The sequence below is a fragment of the Numenius arquata genome, chromosome 3 (genome assembly GCF_964106895.1).
Source record: "Numenius arquata chromosome 3, bNumArq3.hap1.1, whole genome shotgun sequence".
NCBI lineage: Eukaryota > Metazoa > Chordata > Aves > Charadriiformes > Scolopacidae > Numenius > Numenius arquata.
The window spans coordinates 29,303,950-29,326,645 of record NC_133578.1 but is presented as its reverse complement, the minus strand read 5'-3'; the positions used below and the strand labels follow the sequence as shown (position 1 = coordinate 29,326,645).

Sequence of the window (22,696 nt, the reverse complement as noted above, 5' to 3'; positions counted from 1 at the left end):
TTCAGATTGCGAAGGGCACATTTGTCAAAGGAAAAAATTATTGTGACTTATTAGCGTTCTTTCACGCTAAAAAGGAATCAGATTACTTCCCAGGATTACATTTGAAAAAACAGTAGCCTATGCTGGAGTCAGCTATTCTCATGGCTCTGACAGAGAGAGAGCAGCACTGTATCTCTGCTGTTTCATTATTACTTTGGTGACATCGGAAATGACCCATGAGCTATGTTCAAGTTTGCAGTGGGAGCCCTTTGTTAGAAATGATCTGAAACAAACTATCCTTATCAGTTTTAAGATTCCCATTCAACTTCCTAGAATGGGACAAATAATTTTGTGTAGCAGTTTGGTGTTATTTTTAGGGCTGGCAATGCTTGAAACTTTGTGATTTATTAATGTTTTTGTTCTGAAATATCAAGCTTTAGGTTCATGAGGCCCAAGATACAGTAACACTGGAGCTAGGTGAATTGCTGAGCTCAAAAGAAGTTAGATAGGAAATGCCATTAGTGTTAATCATCAGTCTTGCTTCTCTTTAATGCCATAGAAGGCAAGGGATTAAAACACCGTCAAGCCTTAAATACAGGGAATTTGACATACAGAGTATTAGCTCCTTTGGCAGATGGGAGACCAGCAGAGTTCAAAGCATGAAAGAAACAGGGACCAACGGTGCTCAAGAGCATCTCTGGGGCAGTGCTGGCCCTCTGTTCTATTATTAATGCTGATGCCTGCACCATCTTCACCATCGCCTGCCTGCACAGGGCAGCATGTGATGTGACCAGCCCTCCCTAGGCACAGTTGTCCCATGCCTCCACCCCTGGGATATAACCCCTCAAAGAAAGCATCCGTCCCACTTGGCTTAGGAGGCACCAGGATCCTTCTCTCCCTCAGTAGAGGAGAGAAGAGCAGCTTCACTGAATGGGACCTTTCAAAGCCCAAAGGGGAGAGAGGCTCTGCTCCACCTGACTTTTGGGTTGGACGTGGCCACTTTGTGGGTATTTAATAGTGAAACATGCCTCCCCTCAGTTAAGCAGAAGAGCAGGGCCTCACTCTTGTGGGCAGCTCTCAACAAAGACCCCACTAATTGAATACTGCTGGTCCCATCCCCAGCTGGGATGACTCTAAATCCCCATCCAAGCTAGCAACTGGCGATGGCGACTGGAGCCATCAGAGTACGTGCATGGATATGCCAGCTAGAGGAACAGGGCAGGGCAATGGCTCTGCCAGCAAACTGCTAAAACACATTTTTTCTCTCTTTCTTTTTTTATTTTTTTTTTAAAAGTCCTCTCTGTCTTTCACATTGAACGAATCCACCTGGCTTTTGGCCTGGTTTGGGAAACAGTGAATTCTAGGACAAAAATTTCTTTTGTTATTCTGTTAACATTGCTGTAAAACCCCTCTGCTATTTTATTTCTTATTAGAGAAGACTCCTTTTGAACTCATCGGCCCCTCTAAGCATGTAATACTGACTGACAGCTGGTTTCTTTTGTCCAACAGTTTCCTTTTAAATTTGGTGTATGTCCTTATCACACAGAATAGTCCTCGGTAACCCTCAGCTGCTCTTTCAGCTTTGCACGGCAGAGACATGTGCTTCCTGCCTCTTACACCAACGCAGAGCCTCCCTCCCCCAGCGACTGAGTCCCCCTCATTTCTTTCATGGACAAGGAAAGTTCCAGCTTAGATCCAGAAACTCCCGGTAACTCAAGCCAGGGAGAAGCAGTGGCCAACTAGCAGCCAGCAAGTGAAGGCTCTCCAGCCCCTGCTGCCCCTACTGCCATCCCCAACCCCGTGGCCGGACAGAGCACATACCCATGCAGTTCTCCAGTGGGATGTCGGTGCCTAGCCGAATGTCATCAAGAGCGAGCTCTCCCGAGTGGCCGTTGCGTATAAATCCCTCAAACACAATCTGTGAGAAATCAGAACAGAAAGGTCAACGCTAAGCTGGGAAGCAGAGAGCGGCTGCTGCTCCTGAGGGAAGGGGCAGGAGATCTGGTCCTGACTTCCCCTGCACACCTGCAGGTGACCTGAGACTAGTCATGCTTCCTTGCCCTGCCTCTGCCATCCCTTCCCCGGAAAAAGATGCTCTGAAGGGACGGGTTCGGCGGAAAGAGCATTACCTGGCCTGACAGCACTTGGCTTGCAATTTGTTCAATTAAATGTCTCTTACATGGAATAAAGACTCAGTGAATTGATGTTCAGCACCACAGGCCACCCCCCAGCCCTTGCACAAATGATGCAAGTGGCATAACACTGACTTACAGCAGCAGCAGATTTGGCCCGGGGTATTAACTGGACTATGATCAGAAAAGGGAAGGAAAGGACACAAAATGCACTGTTACATTAACTGTAAAGTGCTGTTCCCATCAACATTACATAAGAAGTATTGAAATGTTAGAGGAGAAGGGTCAATTTATTCCTACTTAATCACAGGCAAAATATATTTACAAAAATAAATAGAGTCGTTAGCTCTAAGAACTGCTGAGTGGAGAGACTTGCATGATTTACATAATGATTCTGTTATTTAGCTAATGCTGGTATATTCACATTTAAGGCACAAAGTAGTCAGCCAGTGCCCATCATTCTTATCTGTAGGCATATTGCGTTTACTGGTATTTTATTAAAAAGCCAAACACACACATGCAAACTAGTCACGCAGCTCTGGTGCAAAGCTTTTGATTTCTATCTCCCTGACTACTCTAGAGGGTCCAAATAATTTCCTAGGGCTATGTATTTCACAAACTTGCTCTTCCCATTTTAGGTGCCCCCTTTCTCTGTGATAGCTGGGCAGCCCAATCCTATGCCTGCCTGCAAGGAGACCTCCCTGAAGGGCTGGGTGACTGCACACAGGACAGAGTGTCCCAAGCACGAACCACAGACCCATGAAGGAGGCAGCAGTTTGGAGGGGTCAGTGGCCTGAGAGCAGCAGCTCCTGGGGGCAGGATCGGGCTGGAAACAGCCAGAGTAACGTTTCATGCTGGGGTGGTCATCAAAGTGCTGCCTCGGGCCTGCAAGTGAGTGTTTCCTTCTGCTTCAGAGGATGCTGTGCTCGATGCCGTGCTGATGCTCATTAACAAGTGACAACAGCAGTCCTGGCTCCCTGGCAAAGGGCACACTGCCCGGAAGGGCTAACCATGCCAAAGGCACTCCTGGAAGCAGCAGCCTCTCCACGGGGCACTGGCATGGCTATGCCAAAGGGGCTTAGGTGGCTGCGGCGAGCAGCATGGCTCCCTCCAGCTCATCCCTTCTTTTCCACTGATGTCCTGACAACGGGACTAGACCTTGATCCCACAGCGCTGCACCCAGCCCTCTTATCTAAGAGGTCTAAGGTATCTGAGAAGTGGATTCACAAATGAACCCGCATTCTCCCATCCTTCTCCCATGCCAGTACTTGCAGCCAAGGCTGGAGAAGGGCTGTTTGTTGCCTGCTCTTAAGAGCTGGCTGTGCCCTCTCCCAGCTTCCCACTTCTCCTGGCTGCAGGGTTTGGGTTTGCTCCCTGGAGCTGCATGCCTGCCTCTGGTCAGACTATCTGCTGACCATCAGCTGGGGATGGGGGAAAATACACAAACCAAAGTGAGAATAAAAGAAGAGAAAATAATTGCAAAGCGGGAGATTTGAGGAATATAAAAGGCAACAGGCTGAACAAAAGCCCAAGTCTGTGCAGAAGACAGGCACTCTCTGAATAACAAACAGTGTCGTTTAGTTACTATAGTAACTCAAGAAACACAATGAAAACAGCCACATTCCCTAATGATGAATGGGCCTGGTCTGTGAAACACTGAAATAAAGATGCTGGAGATGCCTGCCTGGCCCAGCACACCTTCCCCAAGCATCTTACCCGGTATTCCATGTCGTAGCTTGGCAAGATGATGCGGCCTTCCCTCCACTCCTCTCCTTGGTCCTCCGTGATGACCCACAGTGCCTTGTGCTCTTGGCTGGCTTCCCGCCAGACCCGCAGCATCACCCCATTGCTGCCCCACGCCTGGTACTGGAAGACCATGCAGACAGCGCTCCGGGGCAGATAGATGGTGGGGCTGATGAGCCGGGCTCGCTGGACTTCCCTCCTTCCACTGCTCTGCAGCTGCAGGTAGTTCTTGCTGTCTGTTCAAAGAGGAAAACACCATTATATTATTTTCTGTGGCCACTTGCAACAAGTGTCTCACCTCCTGCCAGATGGCTTTGGCAGTGCTGGGCAAGCTCTCACACCCGTGCAGGAGTGGGGTCTCACGCCAGCACCCTCCATGTGTGCAGCAAGCTGTGCCACTGCTGCGCTCTGGGCAGCCTGGGCAGAGGAGCACACTTCCTTCACCAGCCACCACTGTCTGGTAGGAGACCACCAGCAAAACCAGAAAGTGGTAAGCCAAAGATTGATAAAATTCAGAGAAGTTAAAGAGCAGTTATTGTCAGAAGTGACGCCACGATAATGACACTGGGAGGGGGTTGTGTTTATTTTGCTGGGAGCTTACTCAGTGAGCAAGCCTGAGGTGGGTTTTTCTAACCGCCGGTGCTGAAAACTCATCTTGGGATGGGGATCTCAAGCTGTGTTCATCCTGCCTCTTTTCATCCCCAGCGGTAAATATTCTGCAATCAGGGTCTAGCTGACAATTTTGTTTTGAGCACACGCACAACAAAATGAAAGCCCGGCTCTCATTTTTTATGTAATGCAGCAAAACAGCCCCTAAAGCACAGCACAGAGGAAGAACGTGGTCCCAGTGAGTGAAGTATGCACAGGTGGCAACCAGGTAGCTGCAAACTTGAAGGTAGCTGAAATACCTGCAGTAGGGGATTAATTTGCTTTAATATTACATTTTAAACTGTGTCATGCTTTTTGTCAGTCCTCAGGAGGGAGATTTGGTACATTTGATATCCCAGACTGAGACTGGAATTGGAGATACTTGATCTGAGTACCAATAGCAGCAAAAGCCCATGGATACAAATCCCTGGGCACAGCTGATTTGGTCTGGAATCAGTGGTTTCCAGACCTCTCTGATGAGAAGCCTCCTCAAGGACTTCCCCATTTGCAGCTTGGATGCCTGAAGTCCCTTAGCACAGAATGAAAGCCAAGCATGTAGCTGATCTGATCCTTACCTGCCCCCTCCCATCATGACCAATGGCAGGAGAGAGTCCCTTGGGTTGCTCTGACTGCAATGCCTGCAGTACAAGGTGATAGAGACAGGACAACAACAGATATTGCTGTATTTTGCATTTCACTCAGCGGAGGGATGAACATGCTTTGTCTTGCTACACAGTGGGCTAGTGTCACTGGTGCTTCATGCCAGCACGTGCAAGCCCTCCTGCAGCCCAGGGGGGCTACCTCTGCCCCAGGAACACACCTAAGGCTTTCTTTCCCCATGTCTTAGCCTGCCGCGCTTGACGGGCAAAGCTCTGAGCAGCAGCTTGCCTCCTGCTTGCCCCCTGCTTCCCCTGCTCCCTCTGCAGTTTCAGTGCCCACAGCAATGGCAGAAGCGCAGGATCTGCTCTGAGAATGTTTGCAAAGTGCACCCAAAACATCTCCAAAACTTAAACCAGAAAGACCTGAACTTAGATCCCAGTTCCCAAGCATTGAAAGACAGGTCCCATCCAGAAAACAGCAGCTGATCTTGCTGCCGCTCAGCAATCCAGTGACATCCCAGACCAAGGGAGATGTATCAGTGGTTGCATAGCCACTGGCCCTGCTGCATGTTTGTCACTGCCAGAGAGCTGGGCTGAAACCAACCACCGTGATCTACACAGCTTTCTAAAATAAATTTAGGACAAGACAGCAGAAAGATTTGCCATCACTCTACTCCTGGGATATAAGACCAAAATATTTCAAAAGTGTATCCACTCCATATGAACTTTCACTGATTTTGCTGCGTGAAGGACAAATCTGTCCCTGACTGGCCACATAAAGAAAGGGAAACATTTCCAGCAATATTTTCTAGCACCTATGAAATGTGCTTGGGCCACTTGGCACTTTATGCCAACAAACAGTAGCAGAAAAAAAGATGAAAGCATGTTTGCTCACTCTGTTTGAGTGAATCACTTGAAAAAGTACCATGCCGTTCTCTAATGGAGTGTTCTTGTGATTTACCTCAGAGTGGTAGTGGTGGAGGAGGAGATGTGGGAGATAAACAAGTGGAGGAAGGAAAAAAAAAGAACAAGCTGTACTCCATGCCTAAGGAGCGATAAGGCATAATAAGTCATCAAGGTCTCCTGAATTAAAATCCTCTTTTAGTAATTCACTACAAGCCTCTTCAAAAAAAAAAGCAACAACAACAAGAAAAAAGCAGCAACAACAAACAAGTTGGAAGAGCATATCAGTCTATGATCCTACAATTATCTCACAGCTGAAATGGTCTCACAGGCAAATCCTTAATAAAAGCACCAGCCAGGCTCACGAAGGATCAAATCCAGATCCTTGAAGTTCAGGACTGACCTTTGGTGCCCACAGCCTGATTGAGTGCAGGGATGTGAGCCACCCTTGAATCCACCCAAAGCCCACAGCTGACCCTGCGCAGGGGACTATATTAATTGTGCAGCTGGACACCCCCCACGATCCACACGCTGCACTGGGAGTTGGTGGTACCCAGTGTTGCTGCCTCTTCCGCTCCAGCAAAAGAGCCCGTGTGCCTCAGAGTCACATCCCTCCCACTGGGGATAACACTGACCTCTGATTTGCTCCCATTCCTATCAGACTGTGAAATCAAAGTAACTCCTGAACTGCCCTAAGCACACAGGCTCTTTCAGAGTCGTGGGAGCCCTCCCAAAGCCTGCATCTTCTGTGGTCCCTGCCCAGTGACTGCTGTGGCCCACAGAGCTCTCCAGGACCTGCTGGCAATCCCAAGGGCTGCGGGGAGGCTCAGTCTTTGGGCGATGAACCCACCTGCTCCCCTGCAAGTGGTACAGGGTTTGGCTACCACGCACTCCTGCTCCTGGTAACAGGAGCTTCTGGAACGGAGAGCAGAGCGCAAGCAGACACAACTTTCTGTGTCATTTGAAGATGAAATGGCTGGATCACTCTAATGGCTAGTTGGACCTTCTGAAAAGCCCCGCGAATTTGCTGAGACTTACTGAACAAGGGCACTGTGGAGCTAATTGTTGGAACAGCATGTGGGAGCCTGGTGGTTCCAGTAGTCACTCTGTTTGATACAGTAAATGGAAGCCTTTGGCACAGAAAGCACCTGAAAGGCTGATTTCCCCTGCTAAAACACTTGAAGGGAGCCTTGCAACAATGAGCTGATCAATTCTTCCAGGATCAGAAATGCATTTTAATCTCTTTCCCAGAACTTTGCTTTGCAGCCTCTATTCCAGCTAACACAGCAGCTACATCCCCCACCGAACTGGCACTGGTAGTTCAAAGCGCCGGCTCAAAGAAGGCAGGACAAACCTGCTCAGGCATTTTAACCTACTGCTGTTTTTGCAACTGATGCTACGGCATAAATCTCATGGAAGATTTATGGGATCATCTGGATGTAGGGGAGCCAGAGGACCGTGAACACGCAACCATCCCCAGCCAGACGATGGCAGAGTCGCTTGTATGTGCACGGCAGTGAGTCCCAGATAAATCACCAGCCGGGCCCTGCAAACAAACCATCTGGCCAACACGGTTTCCTCTTGGCGTGCCTGTCCCCTCCTGCTAGCAAGCCATCTGAGAGGACATTAGGGGCAGTGGGGGATGAAGACTCGCAGTTTGGGTCAGGCTGCAACCACGAGCCCTGGCAGCCACTCCCTCTGCAAGGTCAGCCTGCCTGTGCTTGGGTTCTGCACATCTCACCCCTTCTTCTAGGAAAAGCACCTTCCCTCATCGGTCTCAGCAGCACATCTGGAGGCTTTCCAGCAAAACATGTCGGGCAGGATGTACACAGTTACTGAGATTTCAGATTCCCTGCGCGTTTCCCCCTTGCTGGATATCATTGAGTTACAGCTGCTGCTCCTATGGAGGACCCACAGTGAATTGCCTTCACTTATGTCCCTCCAAAGGTCACCACACTCTTCTTTGTTGCAGAGTTTGTTTCACAGTGTGTTTTAGTGGTAGCACCGTAGCCCACCAGCAGCCACCTCTTGTCTGCCAAATCCCATAGGTGACATCTCTGCTCTTGGCCCTGCCTGCTACCTGCACAGCCCCAAACGCCACCCCTGATAGTGCTGTGTCGGGGGTGGGGAGATGTCCTAGCAGGGCCTGATCCTGCTGTCCTTCTGCATCAGTCCTTGCCTTTCCCAGGGAGCAGATCAGCTCAGATCCCCTCATGACTGCAGGGTGCTCTGGTAGCAGGGGGATGGCAGCTGCATGAATATGCAGATTGAAACTGGATAGTTATTATATTTTTAATTTTTTGGCAAATCATGCAAATTCACCTCAAAAGGCTGCCGCTGCAATTTCAGCGACAGGCCTCTCCTCAATGACAGACTTTCATTTACAAAGGGAAATCAATCCTCCGTAAAACTAATATTTATATTAACTAGATCACTGCGTCTGCTGGAAAATCCCCTCAATTTTGATTATGTGTTAATTAGCCTGCCAAGTCCTTGCCATTTCAGTCTCTAAATCAGTCCGTGAAAAGGCGTAAAACCCCACACCTGCCCAGAACCAAGCCCTCCGCCTCCTCTCCGAAGCTTTTCTAATGGACGGGCCATTACATCCTCTCTCTTAATTAAGCCTCATGTCCTCAACAGCGTGGCGCAACTGTGAGTCCCACTGCCTCCCCCCAGGAGCGCAGGGAGGGCACGGTGTCCCTGACAAACCAAATGCCAATTAGAGCCTGACATTTATGCTAAGCGAGCTGCTTACCACTGTGATGAGTCCACCGCCAGCCTGGCAGGCACCCTGCGTGCCCCGACATGAAACGGTGTGCGCAGACCCACCCGCGCCCGGCGTTTGTGCATGCACAATTAAAGGCATTAACCAAGCCGGCGCTTCCGCCGCGCAGGCTGCACATCGCGGCTTGCTCGCGTGCGCACGCTTTCCCAAACCGGGCTCTGTGACTCACAGGCTGCTAAGTCACTGCTGCGAAGCGATGGAGTGATGCACGCGCTAAGTTTTGAGAGACAGTGTCTTGCTTTCCAGAGAGCATTCCAGCCCGGTTTTATAGGCAATAGTGTGTCACTGGTGTCTGGGTCCAAAAAGTGACTAAGGACTCAGACAAACGAGCAGCAAAGAAATGGGTGAGCCCCAGAGAAATTGTTTCTTCTCCTCTGCCTCCAGCCCAACCCAAATGTGCAGGAGCTTTGCTGGCAACGCAGGAACAGACTGTGGCTATGCCCTCTCTCTCGTGAAAGACAATATGGGCACAAGGACGGCCACAGCCTGGCCTCAGCCAGCAGCCAGGGCACTCGCTCAGCCCAGGCAATGCTCAGCAAACCTCCTGTGATCTGGGTGCCAGCATGTGCCAGCTCTACCATGCTGCAGGCAGCCAAGGAGCGAATGACTTTTTAGGGTTTTCTGTCCTTACTGCGCAAACAAGGGTCAGGAGAGCCACGTACAGCTTTGCGGAGAGGCAATCAGCACCACACATGGAGGGAGTGGGGAGAGATAGAGCTGGGTATGTGGTCTTCTTCCCACAGCATGCAGCTGCTCGCTTATTGCACAGAAGTGCTTGACTTTCACACCACCCCACATGAAAAACTCCCTCCTACTTCAAAGGGGACAGGATTGACCCTAGAGGCCAAAGTGTGTCCCCAAGGCAGAAGCCCTGAGTAAGTCTCATGAGGGTAAGTGCAGACCCAATTCAGTCCAGTCCTGCTCCATTAACACCATGAAAACATTTCTGCTGGTTTGGATAGAGTAGGATCAAGGCCTACAGGCAGTTGTTCTCATGGATTACAGGAAAAATATGAAACTTTCCCTTTTAAAGACCCCTTGGGAAAAACACAGGAATGGTAAAGGGTCACATCAGCTTAAAAACAGCTCAACATTTGTTTTCCTTAAAAAATAAGCTCTTAGGAAACTTCAGAGCACTGCAAACATTCCTCTGCTGGAAAACGCTTTGAAACAAATAAACCTTTCCCTGCAGCGCCTGCAACCTGAATGAGCAGCATTCCTGACCCTCAAAGCCAGTGAGGCCACGGCCCACAACAGAAGATCTTGGTGGGTTTTTGCAGCCCAGCCCAAGAGCTATGTGGTCAGGAGAAGTGCAATGTTAAAACACTTCCTTTTTTGCAGCATGTACAGCTGCCAACATCCAAACAGCCTGGGGTTCACAACGCTGCTGCAGCTCTGACCCTGACACCACGCTCACCTGAATGAGAAGCAGCACGTGGTAGAGGTGCAGACCCCACAGTGCTATTATAGGACCACAAGGTATTTACTTAATGACTGCAAGAAAAGAGGAGGGAACAAAAATGGGCTAACACACCAGTTCCAGCTTTTCAGAGGTGGCTTATTAGCGTAGCATCACTGAGAGCAATGTAACCACACCTACCAGCTAAGCATACGACCCAGGATCTTCACACCCTTCAGGATTAAGACCCCGATGAAATTCAAAGACAGTGAAGAGTTGAGATGCCCAATTTACCAACGCAGATTTATTTTCAGGTCTTAAGACCTCTATCTTGACACCAACGGCACATTGCCATTGCGTGCAGCAGAAGAGGGGATGAAACCTCATTGAAACTTGAACTTGCTGCTCCTTGAAGCTTGCTAGGTGCAACTAAGGGGAATCTTTCTACAGATGGGAAGCATCTGAAAATCCATAGAGGGAAAAATCCTGGCAATCTCTCATGGGGGCACGGAAAAGAGAGCAACAGTATTTTTTAGGCTTGTAAAGGGCACGGTAACAGCTGGAACCATGCTGGGTTTCTGCTGAGTTGGGCACTTTGGGTCCACTTTCACCAACAGGGTCACCAGACGCGTAACAGGAGCCTGCAGGAGAGGACGTGGAGCTAATCCATGGTGCGAAGAGCCCAAGGAACACAGGGCTAAAAAAAGAAATGCATAGCTGCCTGAAAGAGTATCTTGGAAATAAAAATAGTGGAATGAGAGCAGTGGGTGTCTTGTCAGTCTTGAGAAGAAGTTCTCCGCGCCAAAGACGAGGAGGAATTGCATGCAGCGCATAAAATGAAATCAGCAGATATCTGAGGAATTCAGGCCTGTCTCTCAGCAGACTTTTCTAATCAAGTGCCTCACAGAGGATATTTCACCATGGTCATTTCCTTCCCCCTCTCTCTCTCATGCAGCCTGAGCCAGGGCTCCTCCTTTCATTATTATTTTTTTCCCTTTTAATTTTAATTTTTGTTTTGCCATTTTCAGAAGAAGTAGAAACATATCCCACATGGCTCTTAAAGGCACAGCACACTCCCTTGCTACTGTGGAGCCAGCCACGGCCTCTAGCCAGGGCCAGCACCTTTAAATCAGAGTAAATTGGGCTCCAGCAGCTTTGAGTTCCCATTAGCTTTTGCCCTGCCCCTAAAGCAAGCACAGCTGCTCTCTGTCACCCAACTGCTCACCCCCGGGGTGGGGAATTCACAAGAAAAGACCACCCCGAAAAAGGGCTTTTCATTCCTTGCTCCCTGGAGTCTGAGGATGAATTTTCTAAGTAGAAACAAAGTGCTGGAGGGAGCGCAAGGGAAAGGCAGGGGAAGAATGGGGGAGTGTGAACCAAACAATGCTTCAATTCTGTCCCTGCCGAGGGGCTGGCATTGCCTCTTTTTCATCTTTCTCAAGTTGCTTTTAAAAGCTGTGCAGGGAGGAAAAAAGCAAATAGTTGTTTCCTTTTGTGTCATGTCTTTTTAATTTCTACGAGCAGGACCAAAGCGAGGCATGGCAGCGACGCCTTTGCATGTCGGCCCCTCTGCAGCCCTGGGCTGCGTGGCCAAGGCAGCAGTACAGCTGCCGGGAGGACACATCCCAACTCAACCCAGCCGGGAGGCTGATCCCATGGCAGTGCCAACAACAGTCCCTCAACTTGTGCCTGGTGTCTGCTGCTGACTTCCTCCACTGCCGTGGGCAAGTCACTTCAGCCCCCTGGAGCTGCTGCCTCTTCCTCTTCCTCTGCCTGTACAGCCTGTAACTTGCCGGGCACCTGCCTGCACCCCGATGGTGCTTCAGTGCCTGGCTCTGCACAGCACCGCAAGGGAGACCTCTCCACACTGGCAAACATCCCCCCAGCTGCATTGATGAGGTTTTGCAACTCGTAACTAACTAAGAAAGAGAAGAAAGGGTAGAAGGGTAAAAAACAGAACCGCGTGCTGAGCTGTCTGAAACAGCACCAAGCTCTCCCAGGCTGTGCAAGTGCGCGCACACACACACGCATTCGCACATACAACAGAGTCTTCTAAGAAACTATGGCCAACTAATTGTAGGGAGACTCGGGGGAGAGGAAATGAAATGAAAAATTGAGTCTGAGTTATAAAAATAAGTAATTTTTATCCTACTTGCAGGAGGTTTATATTAATTAAACATTATTACAGCGAATGAGATGGGGAGGGTTATTAAGTCTGGGGCTGGTTTTAAGTGTTCTCTCCTGTTGCCTGAGGCTCCACTGAGCTCCAGATATTAATCTTCTAAAGCACTCAAATGCTGAAGAGATAAACACTTGAAATATGAAAATGTTTTTCTCCATAGCAGACACTATGACCCTATGTCACACCAAAGAATTTGTCAGATGTCCATATAGGCTGCACTTACAGCATTACCCTGTGTCTTAGAAAAATGCCGGGCACCTCAGGAGCTGAAGAGAGAAATGATGTGTGCGTTTGCGTGGGGGTGATTTGTGTGTGGAGATGTAGCAGATTCCCTCTTCCCATATGTTTCTGGAATACATATTTTCCTCTTTAGCACTGCCTACCAGGTGTTGGCTGCACGGCTTTCCAACTGGCTGGCGGCACTGCCAATCTGGCCAGCGCCTCTGCCAGGTGGCTAACAGGTTCACTCAAATGTTTGCATCTCGAGACTCAACCTTACCGGGGTGGGGATGGGGGGGCAAGGAGGAGCCCACAGCATGCACAGCTCCCTGGGCACATGGCATGCAGGCACTGGAGTCAGTGGGCAACAGCGCAGAGCCAAAGCCAGGTAAGATCAGTCAGCTCTTCCTGGGGCACCCTTGAGTTTCATAAGTAATGAATGACAGTGATGTTATGGTGATGTAATCTACAGTTATAAGGAAACTGGCAAATGTTCTTTGTGCCACCCAGGCCACAAAGTCAACAAGGGTAAGGAAAGGGCACTAGTCCCGGGGCGAGTTCCAAGATGTGAAGCTGAAGAACTTGATCTATCAACCACACTGCCAGAGGCAGGCTCCCTTCCAACCCATGCCAGCACATCTCAGTGAGGTCCTCCATAAATTAGGCTCTGCCATGCTTATGCAAATCGTCTGCTTCCAAAGCTCAGATGAGAAAAAGAGCAAAAGTCAAACAGCAAGAAGCTGGCATAGTTCTGCATTCTTAGGGCTTAGCTCATCCTTCACTTGGAGGAGGCTGAAATCCAGCCTATGCAAGCCCAGAGTACAGAATAGCTGAAGACTATAGGCAATCTGAGCAACATATGGGAAGAAATGCATCTCTGACAAAAGAGGAAATGCATTCTGGGGAAAAAGCATTGGGTCCTACGGAGGACATTTGGATCAAGATGTGGAACAGAGCGTGGACTAACCTACACAGTCATAGGGGATTCAAAGCCCAGTGTCCGATTCAAGGCTATCTCAAGAGGACAGTAAGTATAATTCAGTGCCAGTGGTCACAGTCCTATAAATAAGCCATGAACCCATAAAGCAAAGCATCTCACAGCTTCCACGAAAGAAAACGTTCAGGTCTGCACAGCCTTCACATCTCTTGGTAGTTGTGCAGTAATCAGTCATACTGTTCACACAGAGAAAGCCCCATCAGCTCCCTCCTCCCAGCTTTGGTATGGTATTAACCATCTTACCAGGCACAGTCTCAGGGTTTGGTTCAGAGTTGCCAATCCAGGTGCTTGTAGGCTGAAAAGACCACGTATAACCCGTTGCCAAGTCGTGTGACCAACCACAGAGGTCTTCAGGGAGATCAAAGTTGCAGTTGAAGTTTGCAGGCAGATGGAAATCTTATAAAAAGAAATAGAAGCAAAATAAAGTTTGATTAAAAAATGACCTACCCATGAAGGGTTGCTATTAAAAACCAAACCAAAAGTAAAATAGCTGGCAAGCCATAAATACTGAAGAAAGCATGAAATCTCACTCACGCTGATGCTTTTAACCTATCTCACATTTTGTCAGCTCCAGGGATCAGCCTTAAGTTCTGCATCATCAAAATGCTCATACCATGTCCTGCGGCTAATCCACCAAACTAAGCAAATATAAAAGCATGTACCAAATGCTTCCAGACTCTAATCAGCACCTTCTCTTCATTCCCTAGAGCGGTCAAATATTAAATGCCTTCTTAAATGTCAGGGAAGAGTGCTTCCTGAACGCCCTGTGCTCATCAGGCTGTGCTCTGGCTCCAAAAGGAGATCTCAAGTGCTCCAGAAACCCAGCTCATGAGTGACAGATCTAGCCACTTGCACCAGACGGGAACTGTCTGTCAACGTGGTGAGCTGTCACTCACCGCTTCCTACCTTCTCGTGGAAATGCTACCAGGGGAAATGTGGGGCCACCATGAGCTCAAGCTTTTGGATTCTGAGTGAAAGGAGCCAGCCTCTATTTCTAGCTCCACTACGGACTCACCACATGGTCTTTGGGCAAGTCGTTTAACTTTTCATCTATGAAACAGGAGCAGAGCTACTTTCCCCGTGTCAACAGCTTTAAAAGCTCTGGAGAGCCTTCGTGCAGAGACAGGTCTGTGGGCAGGAGGGCACATGCCAGGGGCTGCACGTAGCAGCGAGGCAGCTGCTGGCTCCTTCAGTTGGGGAAGCAGTCTTAAGGCACAGAGGCTTCAGAAATGGTCTGAAACCATCCCAAGCACGTCAGAGCCCAATTATAGGCCGGGTTTTTCCTGAGCAAAGAGGAAGTTTTAAATCACAGTGCCCACAAAGTGAGTGATAGCCAGAAGGAGGTGAGTGACTCAAGCAATAGGCATCAGGGGAACTTTGCTGCAAGGGGCAAAGGGCCTTCTTTACATGCTCCCACCTCGAAATAAAACAATGCAGATCATGGATCTTTTTATTTCAATCTAATCTCATACCCTGGAGAGCAGCATTGTTTCTGTTTGGCTGTCATAAATCTGATTGTCCAGAGAAACGCACTCATTGTTTATGGAGTATGAGAATGAAAATTGCTGCTAAATCTGAGGGAAGCTGACGGGGAGGCTGGTTCCACGCTCCATGGCATACTCTGCTCACTCTCTTGCCCTGGACTGCACCCAGGAATCGGGTTGTTGCAGAGACTATTACTGGCCTAAATTTCCTGTTGGCAGCTTCCCAAGTGCCTCAGTGGTAGCACAATTGCACAGGCTTATCACTGAGGCAAAGCAATGAGAATCAGGCCCCTTGAGCTACTTCTGCAACTTGCATTTCCAGAACTGAACTGCAGCAGAATCCTGATGCGAGGTGTGAAAAAGCCAATTAATGTTCTTTTTTTAATTTATGTATTTTAAAACCCATTAATTTTTTCTATGGGAATGGGAGCTGAAGTGACAGAAGCCCTAGGAGCTATCTCAAAGCATAGCTTTTCCTCCTGAGATTTCTTGTTGAAGTCCTTGTGTAAACGCCCAAGCCCCAGTGCTGAGGCCCCGGCTCTGCTGTCATGCCCAGGGACATGCATCTCCTGCACACTGCGGCATACAAGTAACCCTGTACAGCTCTTCTGTGCCCACTCCCCTTAATCTGGACATGTCACTAGCTTTAGATGCTCGCATACCCCCTTGAAAGGAGCAGAAGAACATGATGTCTGCTTTTACAGGTAAGGATCCGAGGCAGAGAGGATTAGTTGCCCCCAGCATTGGCTTTTTACAAGCACAGTATGTAGTCTAAACTAACATTCAGCCTCTTCTATAGTCAGAAGAGGCAGGCAAGCGCCACAGGTAACAAACCATTCCCTGTACATCTGACAGCCATCTAAGATTGGGGGGACGAATTCCTGCTTGGAGTTACTGTTTCCCTTTCTGCTCTCTGCACTATTAGCCCAGACTGTTCTCCTAAATTTTAAGCAGCTGATATTAGGGAAGACGATCCTTAACAGGTAGGTGTTCAGGACATCAGCCTTCTCTAGATGTTGTGATTTACTTCCACCGTTGTGACCTCTGCAAAAGGAGTCCTGCATACCAGGCAGTCTGAGTCTCTCCCCTGAATCACCTTCTGAATTTATGACACCCAGCCAAGCGGATCTGGAATGGAGGTGGCTCTAAACGAGGCACTAAGTGAGTTGCATCAGGTCATGAAGCTGGGAGAGCAGCTCTTCGAGTCTCATACCCTAGGGACTGAATTAGCTGCTATCTCTTGCTCTTGCATCCTTTCTTGATATAACTTATCAGATTTTGGCAAGTTTTGTTTGTTGGGTTTTTTTATCTTGGCCTATTACTAATAATATTAGTCTAAGCTTTCCAGGAATCAGCTCCATGTATAGAAGCAAATGGGAAGATAAGAGTATTTACTTAGCTCTTAACCCATCATTTATTGAGATAAAGATGTGCTGCTCTGATACATACCCTCCTCTTCTCCACAGCTATCACCACAGTCAGTTGCCTCTTCATCAGTTGGGTATGGGGTGGTGGTCTCTTCACTCTTCAAAGTGGGCACCAGTGTCTCTGCAGTGGGCTTTACATCTGAAAAAAATGACTAGAGATGCTATTTGCAATAGACAGTACAAAAAGCCCAGGTAGAAGGAAACAAAGCAAAAAAAATTTTTCTCATGTTCTTATAACGGCAGGAAGAGATAGAACAAGAATACCATGAAATTTCTACATGCTACAGATGTCAGCATGGTTTGAACTTCCAGTGAACTGGCTGTTTCCATATGGGAGTTCCTTTGATTTAGACTCCCTGTTGGACAAGACTCTCCCCTAGACATACATGCTACTTTTTCTCCTAATTTTTTAATCTATGCTAGTGTTGGCAATCCGCTTAGCTGTCATTACTGGATAAGAGAGATCACAGGCAGAGCGTCTTTTTCTTTCATAAAGGCTTATGACACGTTAAAAAAGCGCACACAACATTCCCACCAATTGTGCCAATTTATAAAACAAGTCACTCAAACCCACAAATGACGTAACCGCAAACGGACCCAGAGGATCCCCTAGTGTGTGCTGGCTCGCTGCAGAAAGCATCTGGTTTCACACTCCAGGCTCCTGACTACACTTTCAAAGGGTCTCTGTCCAATTTCCCTCTCTCCAACATGGCCCATGTGAAACAACCTCCAAGCAGGTGTCAGGGGAAATTTAAGCAAGAAAGGGAAGGATATTAAGATCAACAGTAAATGACATTAGGTTCCAGCAGTCTCTCCTTTTATGAGTACAGCAGGCTTGATTCTTTCCACTTTTTAAAAGAGGCTGCTTTTCCCAGTTATGTGTGATTGTGTTTCTTTGTTGGTACCCTTCAGGATATCATTTAATAAAGCCAGAAGCAGGAGGAAATGGCTAAATACATTGAATATTTTCCATAGGCTCCTTTCTGCCCTTTTATTTTCCTGTTATTAAACAAGTTGCACATAAACTCTAAGGGTTTTTTTTTTTTTACTTTTTTTTCCAGTGGCTGTCTTTTGTTCAGGATGAAATACTAAATAACCTCAAAGTCTTTTAATTTATAAGTTTAAATTTGTTACAACCCCATAAAACTCCAAACGCAACCAAGAAGCAAATTGCAAGCAGCCAGGCACAGAAAAATGCCATAAAAAATAATAAAAAAAAAGCAGCAGGTGAAGGCAACATATCAAAAGCTGCAAGTTATTTAGAGCTGGTACATTTTTTTAGGTTGTTGTTCTTGTATATTGAGATTTATAGCTGAAATGTGACAATGTGGAAGGACCTTGAAAGCCAAGTCCCATACGGGACACAGATGCTGAGCGGACGTAAATCAACAGTATTGCATTGCCCTGGACGAGCCGCAGAAATATATCTTGAAAAATCAGTTACCATGGCAGAACCGCAACACGACAGTTACAAGAGATAATGAAAATAGCAGGGAGGACAACGTGATGTGTGAAATGGAAAGTGAAAAAGAGAGGTCTTGCTTGCTCGCTTTCTCTCTCCCAGGCCCAGCAAGTGTCTGTGCAACTGGTGGTAACTGCTGATCAAAATGCAAAGTCACTGAGCAATTGAAGCCAGATGTTTGGAACTTCAAAGGAGAGAAAACCAGCTGCAAGTGAACATTCATCAATCTACACTCTTCAGAGGAAAAAATTTGGCAGGTCTTTGAAAGAAGTCAATTGCTGACTGCCTGCTTCCCAATTTTTGAGCTACTAGCCAACTAGTTCGTGAGTCCAGTTGCTGTTAAGTTACCTGTTCGACTCAGTAATTAAGATGCTTGTTGCCGATAAGAAATAAAAACAACTGGGCAGGGTACACATGGGCTTAGGCCCTCACTTGAAAATATTTTCAATCAGCTTGTTTTAATCCCTCTCTTAATCTTGTTCCCAAGCAAGTGCAATTGTCTGGATTTTCACAGCCAGTTCTGTAACGTGTCTGGGTCCTCCCAGCAAAGGAGGGCTGTGTCTTGGCGTTGTCAAGGACTGCTGCGTGTAGCCAGCCTGGATTTAGCATGCAGATAATGCCATGGGCTATCTCTGCTCCCCAGGTTGCATCTGGGATATAAATGCTTTTTATAATATAGTGAATCCACAAGATTACAAGCCCTGCTCTGATTACAAAGCTGAATGCCTGTAGATCAATAAAGCTACGAATATTTATGACTTGGCAGTTGAGTTTTAAACATTGCAGTGTGCAAATGATTAGACAGCCACACTGGGAAATGACCATAAAGCACCCTGCCTGGAAAAAACATGGGCTGTTGCTGCTGATATTGAAAGTGAACGTGGACATAGCTGTAACAGAAAATTTGGACCAAAAATAGCACAAGAAGTTGAGGATGCCAAACCTCTCTTATTCTTTAATTTGGAGGAGTGCAATGGAGGGGCTGACACGTATGTGGTCAGAAGTCTTGTGCAACTGCCTCCCTTTGCAGCAGTGATGCAGCGCTGTGATGCACTGGCCAGCAACGGTCTGCAGAGATCTGGCAGCTGGAGATTCCTGGGAGCTGCTGGAAGCAACAATGCAGGAGCTGCCTAACCACTTCTGCATGGAGCCTCAGCTCCCGCAGCGTGCATGATAGCCATGGCGCCTGCTTCTCCTACAACATCCCAAGATTTAAATTAAGATCTAATCTTGATCTAAATTTTAGATCATTTACAATGGATTCCCAGTTCAGGGTGAGATTTGCCATTGACCTCAAAGGTGACAAATTATCATTATTAATTGTGTGTATGTGTGTTCTGTGATTTGTGTATTAAGTGTTTGTAATGCATCTCACAGAACATTACAGGAGGAGGGGTAGTAAAGACTTCACAAAAGGGTGGAAAAATGCTCTTTGTCTTTTAAGCTTCCTAGAATGGGAATTCTTACAAGAAAATGCCTTCTACAGATGTGTTTATAAAATGGAAATCATACCTCTTTATCACTGACATCTGGACACCAGATTCAGATTTAAGCAGATTATTAAAAAATAAATAGATTAGAAAAACGGACAACTAGCCCCTGGCACTGAAAACCTAGCTTCAAACACAATGAGCTGTTGGGTGCATTTCTGGCTTTTGGGGATGAAACTATGGAGCAATCAATCACCATCAAACCTCAAAAGGGTCAGAGGCACAACCTCTACTGATCTCAGTGAGTGTGTTAGGGAGTTTTCACCTCTGTATTAAATGTAATGGTGGCTGCAAGGCATACCACTTGTGAAAAACAGGTGGGCAAAAGTGAACAAACTTCCCTGGTCTTGGGGATGTTGTAGGGATGCTGTAGAGATGTCATAGAGTTAAATCCCCAACCTTTTCTGCAAAAGGATTTCCACATGGGGTTCAATGAGAGAGGAACAGTTGTTTTTTACAGCAAAACCTTATTGTGGCAGCTCAAGATACCTGTACTGGTCACTACATCCCTCTTCTGCACCTCTGCTTCTCTTCCTACTTTTTGTCTTATCCATTTGGATTAAAAAGCCCAAATGTAATCTAACACGGAGTGGGAAAGCCTGCACAGCATCCAGTTAAAAGTTCTGAATGGAGGCAGAAGGGAGCTGGGGACAAATCCTGGATAGGGCTCTGTGCGAAAGTTTGGATTGGGGTTCAAACATTGCTGCTACATGCTGTGTCAAGGCCAGTTCCTTTTAAGGTGGAAGTAAAAAGATGGGCTCAGGCCATGCTGCAAGCCCTGCCTTCATGGCTGCAGTCTTCCTGCCACAGTAAGACCCTGAGGTGGGACTGCAGGGAGAGAAATAACCTTATACTTGCACCTTGCTGGTTTAGTGCCCGCCACAACCCCAATGGAGCTGGTGGGCAGAGTCACAGGGGCTCCTACCTGTCCAGTCGCAGCCCAGCACCTCCAGGCGCATTCCTATTCCTGCTGGGGACCACCTCTCTGGGTGCACTCGGACATACTGGGCAGGAACAGGGTCAAACCTCCGGACTTCAGGGATATCGTAGTGGATGTTGCCTTCAAAAAGCTACAGAGAGAGAAAGAGAGAGAAGTGGCAAGTGATGTGTGCATCCCACATGCTCTCCACCAGACTTGATAATTTGGGTCTGGCAGGACATAGACACAGTCTGAAATAGTTTTGCTGTCCAACTCCAGGCCATCGAGTCCAGCTGAGCAAAAATTGGGCTGATCCTCCTCAATTTCAAGAGGACCAGACAGGCTGTTTCTAAGAAACTTGCACAATCTCTCTTGGCCTCTGCTTTATATCCAGGGGTCACATTCTGATCTAAGCCACACAGGGAAAGCTGGGGGAACATCCACTAACTTCACATATAAATAAGATCAGATTTGTCCTCTGGCAAATAAAGAAGCTACTGCATGTTCTAGGATAGTGTAAACGCAGTTTTCCTCACAGTCCAAGAACTGCTGCTTTTCAGCTTACATGCACGAACTCAAGTCTGTGGGGAATAAACAGAGTGCTATAGATAGCACCAGGCCTTCTAAGACACATTTGTAGGATCAGGAAAAATTAAAACTTACCCAAATTTTCGGAAGCAGATGAGTTTGCATAAAAAAAGAACAGGCAGTAGCTGAGAATTCATTTATTGCTCAAGTTCCCTGCAACTCCCATACCACTAAGCAGAAAGAACACAGGGAACTCCAACGATATGGGCAAAGCACAGGGAATTTCAAGGTCACACCAGTGTGGCAAAAGGGTCTTCAGATATAGTAAATTTTCCAAAGAGAAGTTGTGAGTTATCTTCCTTTTTCAGAGGTGCAAGCCACAACAGCAACACCTTTCCCCTTAAAATACATAATTAGTTTTTGTCAAACATAGTTGAACACACCATGTTGTAGGCTCTGACCTGCAGGAGCCGGGAGGAGCAGAAGGTGATATCCGCATCCCCAGGCCTGTTCCACAATAAGAAATGAAGGGAAATTGCCATCCCTGGGGCAAGGTGGAACATACACCCTCTAGTACAGCTTAGGAGCAGGACCAGGGGACACAATCTGGGATTTCATGGTGACAACCCAAACTCCTATGGTCTCTGTGGGGAGAGGCAGCTAATTTCCCAAGCCCCCATCAGGCAGACTAAAGGCAGCCAAAAAAGTATCTCGCTCTGCAGCTGCTCCAGGCAGTGCCTACCTTGGCTTGCATTGTTTTAGGGTCCTGGATGAAGTCCCAATCCTTTCCATTCATGCTGTAGGCCACCTTAAACTTCTTCACAAAGGAGCGGGACTCAGTGGTGGTCACGCTGTCCCCTCCACGAGCCCCCTGGATAATGACTCCTTTGATATTCTTTGGGACACCAAGGTCCACCTGCAGCCACTCCTCCCCAGGCTGGGCTTGGGGGATGCGGGGAAACCAGCCCGAGCGGCTGCTCACCAGGCGGGCCATGCTGGGAGACCAGTCGTAGCTTCTGATGGAAGAGGCTGAGATCTGCGAGTCAGGGATGAGGCCAGAAAGCATTCCCAGCAAGTTGGAGCAAGGTGAATCTGCAGGGAAGGAAAGACCATTAACAGCTAGGGCAGTTGAAGGGAGCGCCTGTGGTTTTACTCACAGGTTTAAGTTCTGGGCATTAAACCAGCACAGCACTGAGTGCTTCCCCCTTGCCTCTGGGACCTGGGTGCCTGTCCCCGCAAGTGCATTGCTTGGGATAGGTGCCTCCATCCTGCTCACAGTGTCACTGCTCCCACCCAAACCATCAACGACAGCTGTGAGGGACCGCACCCTGGGATGGGTTGTCGGAGGGACAAAGAGGAGGGCTGAGGCTGAGGGAAGAAGGTGAGTCTCACCGGTGATGCGGCAGCCATACAGCTCTAGCCTCAGGGCAATGCCATTTTGCCAGCTCTGGGGACGGATGCGCACGAAGCGTGTGAGCACTGGGCTGTGGATCTTGTTGAGAACCACCTCCGTGGCGTCCTCATTGGCCTGAAATGTCTGCAAGGGAGAGGGGGCACAAATATGGTTACATCCTTCCCAGGTAGAAAGAAATAACCACATTAGCAGTTAAAATAATCTCAGCAGGGAAAACCAAGGAGAGGCTCTCTGGGAAGGGCCAGCCTCTGGCCAGGACAAGCACCCATAGACAGGCCAGGAGAGCTGAGCTGCTGGCAGGACAGCATGGTTGGTGGATGGACTCACCCATCAGGCAGCAGACCCAGAAGCTTGCTGCCTAGCTGCCTCTCATGGCACTCTGAGGC

At 48.0% G+C, this 22,696-nt stretch overlaps 1 protein-coding gene across 4 annotated transcripts in view; it reads right to left on the bottom strand.

The window, feature by feature from the left end:
* The window catches only part of NRP2 (neuropilin 2), an 87,525-nt gene that overhangs the window by 18,630 nt on the left and 46,199 nt on the right, over positions 1 to 22,696 (bottom strand). For all 4 annotated transcript variants that reach the window (XM_074144904.1, XM_074144905.1, XM_074144906.1 and 1 more), the window contains exons 8-14: positions 22,289 to 22,433; positions 21,639 to 21,988; positions 20,375 to 20,519; positions 16,520 to 16,636; positions 13,830 to 13,982; positions 3,828 to 4,090; positions 1,801 to 1,897 (exon numbers count right to left, since the gene is read on the bottom strand). In XM_074144904.1, the coding sequence (XP_074001005.1) occupies positions 1,801 to 1,897; positions 3,828 to 4,090; positions 13,830 to 13,982; positions 16,520 to 16,636; positions 20,375 to 20,519; positions 21,639 to 21,988; positions 22,289 to 22,433 (1,270 nt within the window). The remainder of the gene's footprint in view (positions 1 to 1,800; positions 1,898 to 3,827; positions 4,091 to 13,829; positions 13,983 to 16,519; positions 16,637 to 20,374; positions 20,520 to 21,638; positions 21,989 to 22,288; positions 22,434 to 22,696) is intronic.